This window comes from Pogona vitticeps, chromosome 4 (genome assembly GCF_051106095.1).
Source record: "Pogona vitticeps strain Pit_001003342236 chromosome 4, PviZW2.1, whole genome shotgun sequence".
NCBI lineage: Eukaryota > Metazoa > Chordata > Lepidosauria > Squamata > Agamidae > Pogona > Pogona vitticeps.
The window spans coordinates 234,050,768-234,067,973 of NC_135786.1; the positions used below are offsets into that span (position 1 = coordinate 234,050,768).

The 17,206-nt window shown below is 43.8% G+C and overlaps 1 protein-coding gene across 1 annotated transcript in view; it reads right to left on the reverse strand.

The window, feature by feature from the left end:
- KCNK9 (potassium two pore domain channel subfamily K member 9) overlaps nt 1-16,320 on the reverse strand; it is an 82,708-nt gene extending 66,388 nt beyond the window's left edge. The window contains exon 1 of the mRNA XM_020804528.3: nt 15,879-16,320. Within this exon, the coding sequence (XP_020660187.3) occupies nt 15,879-16,161 (283 nt within the window). The 5' untranslated portion in view covers nt 16,162-16,320. The remainder of the gene's footprint in view (nt 1-15,878) is intronic.
- Between the last annotated feature and the right edge of the window lie 886 nt (nt 16,321-17,206).

The window sequence follows — 17,206 nt, forward strand, 5'->3', positions numbered from 1 at the left end:
GCCCCTAAAGGAAAATATATTTGACATTATATCTAAATCAAACACTAGTACTGGGTACCAGCAATTGGAAACAGCCTCCATATCCCTTCCACCACATTTCACTAGAAATGTAGAGAAACTGGACTGTTTTCTACCTCCCGGTTGCTTCTCCTGGGACAAGAGAAAGCAGCAGCCCTTTCTTCCCCTTCTACACACCCGCTTCCAGAAATATTCAGTGTTTACTAGAGTCCCGTGGTGTTAAATCAAGTATGGCTCTCACTTCTAAAAGCCAGAGAGACGATCGAGTGATTTTCATAGTAGGAACATAGTTGATGGTATTACTTGTTGACTTCAGAGAAGGCCCCAGGGTGGCGGGGGAATGGGAGGGGGGGGAGGCAGCCAGACTACTCGCTGCTATAAATGGTTTCGTGCAGAGTATATTCCCAAAATACTCCCAGATGCCTGTGAGAGCGTGCTGAAGTTTGTGGGCAAATTTAAACTTGTGGCTGGAGCAGTCAGATGTCATCGCCTAGAGTAGTCCACCGCGACTAGATAGGCGGGATATAAATTAAATAAATAAATAAAAATAAAATAAATAAATAAATAAATCGTGGAAAGAAGAACACTGAATTGCCCAAATCAGCATCCTTCAACCTTCAGAGATTTAAGAGCTTCCTTGAACCCCTGGCATGTGTAAGGGAAGTCACCTTGCCCTTCGTTCATCAGATATCTCCAACTTTGCTCCTCTCAGTAATAACATAAAATCAGGGCTTCCCATGCTGTTTAAAGGTTATAAAGGGGGGCATGTAATCATTAAGCTTGGACGGCTGAGCACCTATCGCTTTGGAAGTAAAACAAGACCCAAAAATATATATAAAATACTGGATCATGGTTTGCGTATGCAAAGAAACCCATTGATGCACAGACAGTGGGGGAAGAGGGATTTAAAATTGGAAAACGTGGATGTAAAAAGTCCTGTAAAAACCACAACTTACAGGTCACTGAACAGGCATATCAGGGAAAACCCACAGAAGCCAACAAACAAACAAAGGCAAAAAATATATGGCATCTTAAAATTATTATATTTTAATGTGAGCTTTTGTGGCTAAGTCCACTTTGTCAGACCTATGAAATACTGGATGAAATACCAATTTCACAAATAAAACATACTAAATATTCATTGGCTCTAAGAGTCTTAGGTGTGTGATATATCTCGCGGCAATTTATGGCCTATGCTTGGTGTTGGGTTCTATTGCAAACATTCCTACAGGAGACAGAAAACAGATGACCGGCATGAGCAAAAGGGACGGGGGAAAGAAGAGGTGGGAGTGAAGGCTGTTGAAGACTTGAGAGGCAGGAGGGAATATATAAAAGCAGAAGATAGCAGAGGAATATCGACAATTTTTACCTTTGAGCCTTGTGATGAGAGATGGGTTTGGTACTTAACGAAGAAAATAAAAGCAGCAGTAGACAACAGCATAAGTATTACATTTGACAGTGACATAATAAGAAACCTAGGCTTATATTCAGTCCATCTAGATGGGTGTCCATCAGGTGTACAAATTTTATCTCAGCTATTTGTTTCGCTTTTTTCTTTCTTTCTTTGAATTTTGCCTGATATGCTTGCACAGACGAACATGACTACCTCTTCTAAAACTGAACAGGTATAGTAACTGAACAGAGGAAAAGAAGGAAAGGGGGAGAAGAAACTAAACAAGTGGTTCTAGACCTTTTGTCTCACTGGTCACTATATCAAAGGATCTAGATCCCACCACAATAGGCAACAGAGCTTTTGTCAAATGGAAAATTGATGTGTTACAGGCATTCTGTTATTCTATTTACCAGTTATGGGGCCTCTTTTCTGGGTTTTCAAGTTAAAAAATACTCAGTAGTGATTTATCATCCCTTTTTCTGTAGGTATCCTGGGACCACTGCCTGGTTTACCCAAAGCTACACAGGTTGGCTCTATTCACAGGAGGCCCAGCGAGAAATCAAACGCCCAACCTCTTGCTCTGCAACCACACACCCAAACCACTGAGCTATCCAGCCAGCTTTGCATGCTGAGGTTTAGGAGGATATAAAAATTTTGCACTGGGATTATTTAGAATGACAACCAACCAACAATATAAGAATTCATAGAGTTGTTTGTTACAGTGAGAATGCCGTTCGGTATAACTTTTACTCATTGACTTGTTTTAGATCATTCAAAAATGAAGAGCTGTGTCACAACATTTGATTGTCCTGATGCACTGGACACAAAGGTAGAGATGGTACAGATATAGAATGCTTTCTCATGGGCAGAGTGCATTTGATCTGCCTCTCGGGAAGAGTGCATTTTATCTCCCTCTCTGTTCAAAACTCTATGCAGAACACGTCATATGAAAAACTGGATTAAATCCAGATGAAGGAAAAGGAAAATTGGTGGAAGAAGCATCAATAATTTAAGATGCACAAAGGTCACAAGTGCAGTGGTAGAAAATAGCAATGACTTGAAAAAATTCCTGACAGTGGGGGTAAAGGGCTAGAACAGGATTAAGTTTGAACCTTAACAATATAGAAATAACTATATATATTGGAATTGTTTAAAAAAATTTATGCCTCCACCCAATTATCAATCCAAATAGAGACTGTAGTCAAGAAATAAGAAGAAGATTGAGACTTGTAAGGCTAATAATAATAATAATAATAATAACAATAACCGGAGAACTGCAGACATGGAAGGAACCCTATGGATCATTGAGTCTAGCCTCTATCAAGGCGGCGTAATGGAAAGTCAAACTCCCAGTCTCTGGCTCCTCAGCCAGAGACGTAGACCACAGAGCTACCCATCATCATCATCTTTACCTTAGAACTGCAGAGCTGGAAGGGACCCGATGGATCACTGAGTCCAGCCCCTGTCAAGGAGACACAGTGGGGAATAGAACTCCGAACCTCTGGTTCCACAGCTGGATACCTAAATCACTGAGCTATCCAGCTGTTCCATATGTCAAGGAAGCAGAAAAATTCCTCAAAAATAACAAGGTGTCATTGGAAGCCAAGAACATATTGTGCTATTCCTCTTATAAAAGCTGAACATGGAAGAAAAGCTGACAGGAACAACAAACCATCTCCCTTGAAACATGTTGGAGGAGAGTCTTGTGGATACCATGGATTGCGAGAAAAGACAAAGAAGAGTCAAAACGCCGGAATTCTGACTCGCGGTCAAAACAACTCAGCTGAAGCTGTCTTACTTCAGATATATCACAATGAGACGAGACTCATCTACAGACACAATAATACTAGGGAGAGTGGAAAGCAGCTGCAGCACGGAAAGAGGAAGGCAATGGGAAAACAGGACAATCCAACCCAAGGTCAACAAATGTCAACAAAAGTCAACAGTAACTCAACGTACTGTAAGTCAGAGGTAACTCAATGGCACCTAACAACAACAAATAGATATTAATGCTACAGTAACCATAGAACACAAAGATGACTAGGAACAATCATACACTGAAATCCTGTTGCTTATTGTAGTACATTGCACTAGAGTAAGACCTTTTGATTCAATGGAACTCAAGAGTTCATCAGTGATGCAAAGGGGACGCATGTGAGACTTGGTGCATTAAGTCACAAGATTTCAGCTGCTGAATGATGATGAGGAATACATTTTATTGCCATGACTAAAGTAGAAGATACATTTTTCCCATATTTCCATGTACAAACCTTGCAGCCCACATAGATTCCTATTTGCCACCAGTGATATGGGTATACTTGCCAAGAACCCCTACCTGAAAGAAACTAGGAGTCATACAAAGTATAGCTTTATGCCACAAAAAAGTGTAAGGTCCATCCGGGAAGAGGAGCAGTGGACTTTAGGACTAGCTGGCGTATCACCCTTTGCATCCTCTCACCATTTTCATTACCACAAATGAATGGAGGGACACTGTCTCTAGCAAAGGATGTCCTCTGTCCATAGATGAGCTTTGCCCAATTTCAAGCCCTGGCTTGCAAGTTTTGTAGACAGCCTCCATAGATGCATGAGGGTCTTTGGGACAAACATTAACCCCCTCTCACTTGCATGGAGGATGACGGAAAAGAGCTAGCAAATACTTGCTACTCCCTTTCCTCATTACCGGAACTCACACAATTTTTAAAACCTGCAGTTTGGTCCTAGATCTACCAACTCAGAGTCAAACTACATGCTACAGATGGCACATCACTAAGAGCAGAAATCCAGATACCTAATTCTGGCAAATGACCTTCATATGCCCAATCAGAATACAAAGCAAGCAAACATCTACTGTGACAACCACATTTTTTAGCACCTACAAAATTCTAACAGTCTCTCTGTGTTCTATAGTGACTCCTTTGATCTTCCTTTGGAACCCACTGAGACATGAAATGTTGCATTTGGTGGAAGCCAGAGAAGGAAAGGTGGAAGGCAATAGGAAAGGAGGAAACTCCAAAATGAGATGGATTGGCTCCCTAAAGGAAGCCACTGGCTTGATTGTATAGGAGCCCAGCAGGGCTGTTGAGGATGGGACATTTCGGAGATCACTTATTCATAGGGTCTCCGTAAGTCAGAAGCAACTAGCCTCGTGGCGCAGCGGTTAAACTGCTGTCCTGCAGCCGAAACTGTGCTCACGACCTGGGGTTCGATCCCAGGTACCCGGCTCAAGGTTGACTCAGCTTTCTATCCTTCCGAGGTCGGTAAAATGGGCACTCAGCTCGCGGGGGGGGGGGCAATGTGTAGCCTGCATAGTTAACTTGTAAACTACCCAGAGAGTGCTTGAAGTGTTATGGGGCGGTATAGAAGCAGCTCGCTTTTTTGACAGCACATAGCAACAGCAAGAGAAGGGAAGTGAAAGGTTAAAAAGAGGGAGATGGAGAGAAAATTAGCCTGATCTGCCCCTTGACAAGTGTCATGGTGGGTGGATTAAAGTTAAAGAGACGTGAGGTCGAAAAATCCTCCCGCTGCATTTTAAATGGATGGTTCATAAGAAACACAATGAGGAAAGCATCTATTCTCTTTTCCCGCTTTCCAGACAACTCCCAACAGTGTGGAATCATTGAACACTCCAGTTTTGAGTCACAGGCCTCTCATGTTACACTGCATTGCAACAAAAGTCATGGGCAAGAGATAAGAAAACTAAATGTTCATCACCTCTACCCTATTCCCCCTTCCCTGTTCAGATTTGAACAACACAAGACTTCTGTTCAGGAGTGTTTGGAGCCTTAGAACAAGGGTGCGGATTTCATTAGGAATAGTTACAGAGCAGGAGGAAGAGGATGGAAGCATCACTATAATATTTTCACCATTCAAAGAGCTCCATGTATGTTCAAGACGTCTCTGCATAGGCCACCAGCAGTGTGAGAAGGTGGGGCACCTTGCCCCACAATGTTGATTGTCCTACGGGAAACACAAGCTGCCCATCTCTGACTTGGGGTGACACACAACTTGAAATGTTAGCTTGTAAGACAAATATGTCATGGTTATGGAACCAAGGGCTGCCTCCGGTAGTATATTACCATTAAAGTTCCACTTTCTGAAAACAACATTTATCTGTGCAGTCTTTGGATGTAACTAGCATAGTTGCTTTAAATTAATTTAATGAAAAGAAATATCAGCATGTGACACACCTAAATAATGAGGACAGATACAACCGGTGGCTATAATGGTGACTAAATAATAGTTATAGTTTGACTGGTTGGTATCCTGCTCTGTAGGTCTAACAGTGTAGCACGACTGACATCACCTGCAATGGCAGATTGCCACTAATTAAAGGGTCCCTGCTTGGATTTCAGATTCTAAGCAACTTGTGTACAATGAGATGAAGTCGTGTGAGACCCAAAATCAAAGCAGGAACTCATTCTGCTGCTTGTACTTACATCATTCCTTCTGTGCCTGCAGATGCTGGCCAATGTAACAGGAAAATAGCTATCCTTCATTTACTTATAATTGGAATTAATTACAGGTAACCCACCATTTGTAACTAGTTCCCTCCATGTTTTTTTAGATAGGCTGCTATTATCACCTAGCACAGTGGTTTCCAACTTTGAGTCCCCAGATGTTCTTGGACTAAAACTTCCAGAAGCCTTCACCACTAGCTGTGCTTGCCAGGATTTCTGGGAGTTGTAGTCTAAGAACATCTGGGGACCCAAGGCTGGGAACCACTGGCCTAATAGATCACTGGTTCTTAACCTTGGGTTACTCAGGAGTTTTGGACTGCAACTCCCAGAAGCCTTCACCACCAGCTGTCCTGACTGGGGTTTCTGGTAGTTGCAGTTCAAAAGCATCCGAGTAACAAAGGTTAAGAACCACTGTAATAGATGACTGCAGGCTAAGGGCTGCTAAACAGGGCAGGGAGAAAGACTGGCTTGCCTAAAGACCATCTACAAATGTAGTGGGTGAGGTAAAGCTTTGGAAGCTGTAGCTGTCCAGATAAGGTAAGAGTAAAGGTTCCCCTTGACATTTAGTCCAGTCGTGTCCGACTCTAGGGCACAGTGCTCATCCCTGTTTCGAAGCCACAGAGCCAGCGTTTTGTCCAAAGACAGTTTCCATGGTCACGTGGCCAGCGCAACTAGACATGGAATGCCATTACCTTCCCACCAAGGTGGTACCTATTTATCTACTCGCATTTTACATGCTTTCGAACTGCTAGGTTGCCAGGAGCTGGGACAAGCGACGGGAGCTCACTCCATCATGTGGATTCGATCTTATGACGGCTGATCTTCTGACCTTGCAGCCCAGAGGCTTCTGTGGTTTATCCCGCAGTGCCACCACGTCCCATGGTGATAAGACATGGGTTATTTGTATTTGTATAAATTCAAATAGCAGCACCACAAGTACCATGAAGGTCTATTCCTTTCCCCCAGAACTGGCCAGTCCACTCACCCTTCACTGCATCTATCGTCAATGACATCATGCCAATCGCTAAAGTAGACCAGCCGGCGCCTCCCCACCTCCCTGTACAGCCGACCACTCTGGCGAGGAGGCAGAACGTAGAGTCTTCCCACCCCACTGTTGAGCAGTCACTTGTGCAGGGAAGTGGGGAAGAGCCGGCTGAGATACTTCCATGATTGGTGCTATGTCGACGATGAAGGACACGCCCCACACAGTGACCACTGAGTGGACCAGCCAGTTCTGAGGACAGGGAATGGGTCTCGGTGGCACCTGTGGTGCCGCTATTCATATTCCTATTCCCAGATTTACAGATATGAATAGCCCACATCTAGTCCAGATCACATATCATTCAGGTCAAAGCTCTGCTGTATTGCCTCTTAAGATGAAGCGATTGTTCAAATTTCAGGGCTGGAGGGTAGGGATGTAAAATCTTGACTTATTTCATTTTCACAGGTGAAAATGAAAACGTCCAGATATTTTTCTTCCCACTGGACAAGACTGTAGAAGCTTTTGTGCTTTTTTTTTAATTGCACCTCTTAATTCTAGGAGTTCTGCCCAACAGACCCTCCCCCATAAAGTAGCTTTATCACCTTTGTTAAATTGGAATCATCAGCCTCCATGCAAACATTTTTGGGAAGCAGACCCCTCACCGTGGGGAAGATCTCTTCAAACATTGTCCCTGAGGCTATTGAAGTGGACACAGGAGGGGGCCACTCTTCCTCCCCAAGTTATGGTGGCCAGTTGGCACACAAACATACAGGGATCGCTCAAGAGAATGATAGGCACATTCAAGTCCCTTCAAAATCTCTGAGAAAAGTTAAATGCATGTTACTTTGGTACTTCTGGTTTATTTCAACCAGAGTTCCATAAGGATGTGAAAATGTCTTATTCTCAGCATGATGAGGCAGTCATGGTGAGATTTTATTTCCCTCTCAACTCCAACACACAAAATAAATCACTTTTTCATTGTGGTTGGTCTAACCTGTGAAAAACAGCTCTAGAGTCTCTCCCCTCTTGTGCAATTAAACACACACACATTGGCGAGAGGATCAGCTGAACAACCAGACAGATATAAACAACTTATCAGTACTTCCGCTTCTAACAGTTTATGCAACAGGGCAGCAGTTAGCCTATTTTAAGTTTCTGTATCCTTACACCAATGTGCAGAACAATTTCTAATGGAGGCACACATTTTCTCCAAGACTGACCAAAAACATATTGATGTCTTTTCTAGGTAGATAGTACTTGGGGGTTATTTCACATTACTTTCTTCTGGGGGTGATCTGAGACTCTGCAGCTTTGCCAAGCCCACACAAGCTGGCTCTACTCTCAGGAGGCACAGTGAGGAATTGAACTACCAACCAGACAACTAACTCACTGAGCTATTGAGAAAGTAATGAGTGCTCAGTAACAGAGTTGAACCATTAAATGATGCTAAATGCTCAAAATTATGATATCGGAAGCTGGTTAAGTTATAAGGGAAGAAGCAAATTCCTTTCACCCCTTCGGAACTGTTTTGTATCACCACATATTGAAACATTCACTCCGAAACTCCAGTTGGAATACACTGAGATATATATGTTGTTTAAAGAGAGAGAGAGGAGAGGAAGGCAACTGGAAATTCTTTTTCAAAAAGAAAAGAAGGGAAAAGCCAACAATTTGTTGGAGAGAAGATGGCAAACTTTCTCTAATGAGCACCATCAAAATAAATCCAACATCTTCACCAAGTGTTTTTGGTGCAGTTGAACTTTGAGTGTCATTCTCACACACACACACACACACACACACACACACACACACACACACACACACACACACACACACACACACCACAACACAATTATTCTCAATATAACATCTTTCCATATGAGCAAGCAAGCTGAAGGCACCATCAATTTCAGTTAATGTTTGGGATAATGTCTGTACAAGGGACAGGGTGGTGAGGAACTCAGCCGCTTGAACCCGTCCCTTGTACCCAGCACAAAATCAGCTTCAGAAAAGAACATGTCCATCTTATCTTCAATTCCAGCTGCATGATTTTCTAACTCATGGCTCTCTACCCATCCATTAGCTGAATGTGGATTGAAACCCAAAGCAGAGACAAGCAGTGTGGACAACTCATCAAAAGGGCAGTTTAGACCCTCATTCTGCCAAGCTGGTCTTGAAGTTGTAATTAACTTTCAGTACCAAATTGCAGGCTGTTGGCAAGCCTGTGATTCCAGATGCCAGATGCCGCTTCTTCATTGCAAGCAGAACTGGGGGAGAGTGGTTTGGAGACAGAAAATGGTGGACAGATTTTAAACCAGAACATTCCCTCTTTACCCAATATTTTCTTTATGGCTTGCATGTGATATCCAGTGTGGTGCAGTGGATATAGTCATGGATTAGCACACAGTAGGCCTGTGTTTGGATCCCTACTCAACCATGGAAACTTACTGGGCAATGGACCTTCTTAAATATCTCATCTTTAAAGCCTTATCAGGGCTGCTATAAGTCAATTATGACTTGACAATGCAAAACAACAGCTGCAGCAACAACAACGACTCTCGTGAATATCCAGTCAAGGTCTCGAAATGGCAATTATTTCTAAACATCAGCTGATAGAAACAGAATCCACTGATTATAGAGTTAATCTTTCAGTTATGCAAAACTCAGCGGTTCTTATCAGAATCAACATCTATAACACCCAAAGATTTTAAACTGAGGGAAAAAGTGGGCAAAGCAAAAACTTCCTACATTTCATTTTTAGATGTATGTCTAAAAAGAGGGGGATGTGGTGGCGCTGTGGGTTAAACTGCAGAAGCCTCTGTGCTGCAAGGTCAGAAGACCAGCTGTCGTAAGATCGAATCCACGCAACGGAGTGAGCTCCCATCGCTTGTCCCAGCTCCTCGCCAACCTAGCAGTTTGAAAGCATGTAAAAAATGCAAGTAGATAAATAGGTACCACCACGGTGGGAAGGTCACAGCGTTCCGTGTCTAGTCGTGCTGGCCACGTGACCACGGAAATGGTCTACAGACAAACGGCTTGGAGACGGGGATGAGCACCACCCCCTAGAGTCAGACACAACTGGACTAAATGTCAAGGGGAACCTTTGCCTTTATCTAAAAAGAGGCGCATTTAAAAAGGAGTGTCAAAATATGTACATCAGCACGATGCAATTGTCTAAGCAAAACAGGACTGGAAAAGTGTATGCCCCAACTAGATTTATGGCCATTGAAGAACCTGATGAATGGCATGTACACTACATGAAATTAAGATTTGAAAGCATCACGACCTAGACCTCTCTCTCTCTTTCTGCCACTCTTTCTGCCTCCATTCAAACCTTACCTCATAAAACCCTTACTCTGTCATCAATTAAAGTTTATTAAAATGTTTTATACCAATTTTCAAGTACTTCCCAGTGCTTTGAATCCACTGGGATTAGAGTAAGCATGACTGTATGGAGTTCAATTGATCTTAATAGGCTTACTCGGCTGCGACTTCTTAAGCCTGCTTAAGTCTGCATCCCAGTCCAACTTTGTGAGGAACCAAGAATGAAAATCATAACAAGAATGCACGGCCGTGATTTAAAAATAACCACAGAAATCCAATTTCACAGTCCGACACCCAAACACAAGGGCTTGATCGTACCGTTCTTCTCAGAAGAGAAAAAAAGCTTGTCTACCCTCTTCAAGGAACAATGACCACAAGATCGTGTAGGCCAGCCATCCACAACCCTTGTTTTTTGGCCACAACCATAAAGACAACATGAAAGCAATATAGGTCAAATCAGGATTGCATAAGTTCCATAATGAACCTTATAAGGTGGTGTGTGGAGAATTGTTTCCAGTCTGCGGCTCCCTTGAAATGTGTCAGAGATTGACACCTGATATATAAACCTCAGGTGAGCTATGCCTTGACCTCCATGTTACTTCTTGATGCTTAACTGCAAAGAAAGAAAGAAAGAAAGAAAGAAAGAAAGAAAGAAAGAAAGAAAGAAAGAAAGAAAGAAAGAAAGAAAGAAAGAAAGAAAGAAAGAAAGAAAGAAAGAAAGAAAGATTGGAAAGGAGAAAGAACCTATGGAAGATCGAGCAGAAGAAGGAAGGAAGGAAGGAAGGAAGGAAGGAAGGAAGGAAGGAAGGAAGGAAGGAAGGAACCTAAAAGTGAATTCACACAGGGCAAATTTGCATACCTTGTTCCCTTTATGCCTCTTCAACCTTGTTTTCCTCTTTTCCCTTCATACTGTGAATTCCTAGGGGCATATCCTAAATTCCCATACTGCAAATACTCTAAATTCCTAGGGGCGTACTGTAAAGCCTCATGGACATCAGGAGGAGGTCCTGAACACATTATATTTAACAAGAATTAAACTCTAGAACATGCAGCAGAAACGTTATGAAATGATATGATGATGCTTTGGAACTGCATCAATTCCAGACACGCTGGCTGATTAGCTCAGTAGTTTAGGCTTGGTTGGGAGTTCAATTCCCCATGGTACCTCCCAAGAGACCAGCCAGCCTGGGTAGCCTTGGACAACCTGAATGATCCCAGAACACTTCCAGAAAAAGGGGAATGATAAATGATTTCTCAATATTGTCTACCTGGAAAACTGTGAAAAAGAGTCTCCATAAGTCAGATGGCACATGATAAGTGTACTAAGAGGGCTGAATAGTTTAAACACACACCAATACGTCTCCAAGCTGTAACCAGCTCTTACTTCCAAATCACAAATTCTGCACCTGGACAACTTTATCCAAACGACTTTTTGGGGAGGGCCCCTCTCACCTTTAATAAAGAAACAAATGAACACAACCTTCTTTTTGGTCACTGACATAGCGTAAAACATGGAAATTTAAAAACCATATTTGGAAATCAAATCCAATGAATATTACCCTACTGGGCCACTGAGCATCTTCTCATTAATGCATAAAACATGCTTTCATTCCTGAATGGTACTTGGGCGGTTTCAGATTCAGAACAAAGCAGGAGAAAACGAAGTCTTCTAGGATAGTTTAAAAAATAGAATCAATACCAAAAAAAATTAGCCAAAGCCGCACACCTCATTTCTCTGCAGAATATATTTTTAAAATTTTAAGCACCTTTTTCTCTACAGGCCTGAGACTGCTGAATTAAAATGAAGAAATCATAGATAGATAGATAGATAGATAGATAGATAGATAGATAGATAGATAGATAGATAGATAGATAGATAGATAGATAGATAGATAGATAGATAGATAGATAGATAGATAGATAGATAGATAGATAGATAGATAGATAGATCGATCCCTCCCTCCCTCCCTCCCTCCTTCCTTCCTTCCTTCCTTCCTTCCTTCCATCCATCCATCTATCCATGCTTCCTTCCTTCCATCCATCCATCCTTCCTTCCATCCATCCATCCATCCATCAGAAACAGCTGGTATGTATTCATTTATTTCACAGGGACTGAAATTAAGTTCTAATTAATTTGCCCAATTGATTTGAATGTGGCTTACTTGTACTTAATCAAGACGAGGGCTTATCTTGTTACAAGTAAATAAAACTTAACATTTAGCATATTGTCTACAGATTTAAGGCAGGATCATAAAACACACATTTATCTGACTAGTTGACCTTTGATATGTGCCAGAGTCTAACAGGGGTTGGTCCGAAGAGCTGTTTCCAGTATTAATGATTATATTCAAATTATCTCTTTTTTTTCAGCTACAGACACGGGGAGAGTGCTTCTGAGCATGCACAGAGTAGATTTTTCTCTCCTCGCTTTTTTGGAAGCACAGCCAAACATTAACACAATCCATAGTCCATGGCTTCCAGGCTAATTTGATCCTATTTGCACTATTTTTTTCCATGAACAGGAGATGGTACATTCTAACCTCATCCGCCATATGAGCCATTCAAAGTTAAGCCCAACTTTCCAACAAAACTAACAAAGGCAAAAAAGGATCTGACTTTATATGGTCCGTGTCCAAAGCATTCCCTTGGCATTCATGAAAAATGAAGTTCTTCAATGACTTACTTTGAGCTATATATCTGATCTAAATTAATGTTCAATCGAGCTGATAAACTGAGAACAAAATCTATAATACTTTTCTTTCCTCTCTAACTTATAATAAATTATTAGATATTCCATTTGTTTGGACCCCACTGAGAAGTACCAACAAAGGTACTTAAAAAAAACTCTTAAAACTTGTAGAGAGTGAGGTGTTTTCTCCTTTAAACTTCTCTTGTAATGGAGGCTAACAGTAGTAAGGTTTTCAGTAGTAAGGCACATTCAAATCTTCAATTCTAAAGATCAAGTCTGAAATGCATTTACACATCTTATACTTCCCAAAGCCAAAGAAAATGTCAGTGCCTCCTTAGGCATCTCAAACAGAGTCAGTCATTCCTGTTTCTTGCCATTATAGTTTGTTCACAACCTAGCTTGAGGCATTTTTTTTTACTTCCAATTTGCTGAATTTGCTAAAACAAAAAAGGGCTCTAATGGCACAAGCTATAGATTCAGGATGCAACTCCATAGGATAATGCTGTAAAAATCCCTACATTCCAATTCCATAGGAATTTTTCAGCAAAACCTGACTGTGGGTAACTAAAATGCCTCATCCAGATGGATGATGTTGACCTAGCACATAAGATAACATCCAGCACATAGACGGAAGCTGCGCAACAGGAAAATTTGTCCCTGGGAGCATGTAGGGGATTGAATTACATGTTGTGTTGAGTGTCCCTCCCAATTATTAGTTTCTCAGACAGTGATCCAAAACACTGGATAGTGAATCCTGCAAGATGCCTTGTTTTAAGTTATGAGGTAGCTGGCTGGATCGCTTAGTGAGTAACTGCTTGGGGAGCCAAGGACGTGAAAGTTTGATTCTCCACTGTCCATCCCAGGCTAAGAGTCAGATTTTGGGCCCCTGGACAAGTTGCATAGTCGTAGAGTGCCAGAAGAACAAGGAAATGGGAACTTCTGAATGCTTTATACCTAGAAAATTCGGACTAGGGCCAACTCAAATTGGAATTTACTTGGTGGCACACAAATAGTTAATCAGTTAATTAACAAGATACGAAGGAGGTCAAAATGGGCAGGGGCGGGAATCAGAAAGATGTAGGGGGATCTAATGTGAACACACTGACACATGAAGTTTGAAAAAAACAAAAAACAAAGTGGAGACATCCTTTATACAAGTGTCAGCTTATCTTTCGAGAAAGCAATTTACTACCACAGGTAAAAGAGTCACAATCTAGATGTTAGGCAAACAATTTTTGTTTACTCTGACAGTTCCAAGGAAAGCGGAATGGATGTTCTGCCAAAAACTGACAACATTCTCATGTGTTAATATTTACATTGCTGCTAACAAGACCTAATAGTCAGGTGTCAGTATAGTCTTGGTTAATAACATTGCTCAATGTCTTCCCGACTTATCCAACAGAACACCATCAATGCACTGCCTTGCGCTGCATTCCGATAACCCTGCTTGGGCCTCCACAGCTCTTTCAGAGTGTCATTTCTTAAGAGAACATTGCCATGCCCTCGTCAGTCACATGCCTCTGAAGATACACAACCTCAAGTGACAAAGCATCCACTGGAGACATCACTGGCCAATCTAAGATGCCCAGCCTTAGATTCTCCAGGTGTTCTTGGACCAGAATTTCCATAAATCCTGGCCAGCACAGCTAGTGAAGGAAGCTTCTGGGAGTTTTAGTCCAAGAATACATGGAGATCCAAGGTTGGGAACCACCGTACTAGGGTCAGGTAAAATCCCATATATAGGAATCATATATTTCCAGACCAGATGCAAGTTTCCTAGTTATTCCTACTTACCCAGGACCTGAAGCATAGGCTGTCTGCTATATTAATCCATCACTCAAGATTTGCTTTTATTTTATGGGAAAAAAATGTTTCTTTGGAGAATATACCATAGCCAAGATGTCTTTGGCTTGTCAACAAAATTGTCAGATTCATAGCTGAGCACTGAATAAGTTTTCTGGTGATTATTATTTTGAACTGTCTCCTCTCGTTTCAAAAGACAAGGAAAGAAATTGTGAGCTGACAGAAAGAGAAAGACCCCAACACAGTTCTGCTGCTATTACAGTTGCAGAAAAGAAATTTCTGAGGCAATTCACTCCTTCCTCAGAGCAAAGAATCTTACCTCGTGGCAATCTGAAAATACTAACTCAAGTTTTAGTCTTCAAAATACATATTCATGCAGATTCCAGTTTAGTTCTGTTATGATGGCTTCAGAATAAACGGTTTGAAGACACCAGTGCCAGTTTATTGATTCCCCCCCCCCCTTAAATGAAAAAAAAGCTGTGAAAGTGTATTCCGGTCCAACCCTAATGATATTTCCTCAGAAGTACAACTGAAATCAGGCAAGGCTTATTCCCTAGCATCTGCGCACAGGGTTGCCACCGAAATTGTTCTGAAAACTTCATTCATTGCCATCTTTTCTTCCAGATATCATTTTGTACTAGGAAGGATCAAAAAGCAAGAACAGTTCATTTGCACCTGCTCTGGGAAGTCTCATGAGAAACTCAATTGTCACGCAGTCAGCAACCCATGACACATAATACCCTCGTAAAAGTTCTTTGCCTTCATGATATACTAGGTGCCCTGCTCTAACCAGTTCTACAACCTAGAAGGAGGAACAAGAATGGGAGTGGAAATTAAAATGTCAACAGGTGTACTCTGAAAGACCCGAAAGATTCAGTCTACCCAACAGAAATGCAAAGCCGCTCACTTCTCTTGATAACCTACAGCTCCTCACAGCACAGACGTCTTGCACTTTCTCATTGAAGAACCATAAAAATCTCACAGTTACCTAGATTTTCAAGCCAATCCCACACTTCCTTATAGAGCCAACCAATCATGGGCACATTGTAGACATCCTTTCCTTTCCGTCTCTAACTTTTTTGCCTGTTTTCCATTCTCACTTTCAAATTTTGCACCCCATCATTCCCAAACTTTGGGGGACCCAAGTGGGCTATTCCCCACACAACTTCCAGCTTTTGGGGGGGCCTGGCCGCACAGCAGAAGGAGACTCACCTATAGTGGTGATGACGGTGATGGCGAAGTAGAAAGACCCTGCAAACTTCCATTGGACCCCGGCCCGGTGGGGTTCCGACTGCATGATGATCTCCTCCAGCTGCTGGTAGTCGTCGCTGGTGATGTTGTACTTCCCCTTGAGCCGGGTCTCCTCGGCTTTCAGCTGCTCCTCCTCGCGCATCTCGTGGTCGGACTCCAAGGCGTCGAAGACGGCGGCCCCCACCAGCAGGTAAGTAAACGTGCAGATGATGAGGGAGAGGGTCCGCACGTTCTGCCTCTCCATGGCCGCCAGGAAGGGCCCACGGAAGGGACCATGTCCCCCCCTGGGCGCCCGCGGATCCGACAGCGTGCAGCGCCGGCAGCGGCCCCCGGAGGCGAGCGGATAGACCGGGTAGCCGGGGGCGCCGGCACCCTCCCTGGCGCTCGGGCTGCTGCTGTCCAAGGTGCTGAAAGGGCTGGCCAGGCGGCGGCTGCTCTCCAAGGTGCTGAAAGGGCTGGCCGAGCGGCGGGTGCTGTCCACGGTGCTGATGCCGGCGTGGCGGCTGGGGCTGCTCCCGGCCTCCCTGCTCCGGCTCCTGGGAGACCGAGAGGCACAGGAGGCTGCTGGACCGTCGGGACCAAGGTTCTTGCAAGCGGCAAACTCTGCGCCACACCTGCCGGAACCAAGTCGTCCCGGCGCGCAGGGCCATCAACGGCGCCTCCCTCAGCGAGTCAGCTGTTGCGCTCCGAAAAGTCTCGCAGGACCAAGGCGCGCTGGCCGATCCCGAGCCAGCCCCGGCCACCCACAGGTCTCCTCCGCACGGAACGCCCGCTCCCCTCCCCTCCTTTCCCTTCCCTTCCCTCCCCGACGCCGCGCCCGCCCTTGGAACCAAAGGGAGCTTCTGGCCAAGAGGAAAGCCCAGCTGGCAGGGGAGCAGAAGCGGGCCTCTGGCCAGTCCACCCTCCCTGCCCCGAATGCCTTCACTGCCTTCGCCTGCGGAGTCACGTCTCTCCGACACTCTTCAAGCCCCGGGAGGGGGGAAAGGGTGCGGGGGTCCCATGGGAGAGGTTTTGGACTGGAGCCGCGAGCCGCTGGGTCCCATCAGAGCCGGGGCGGAGAGGCGCGCCTCTTGCCTTCCGAGCGCGGCGGGGCTTTCTCGCCCGAGGGAGGCCGAAGGGAGGCTAACGGGTCCGCTCGCCAGTTGCAGCCAGACCAGATGTGAACCCGGAGGAGGCCGGCAAGGCATCAGCCACGTTTCGGGACTCTTTGGGACGGGAGGGGGAGGACACACAAGCAAGAACTTCCAAGAAGCGAGGGAGATGGGGCGCTGACCAGCTTTGGCAAGCCC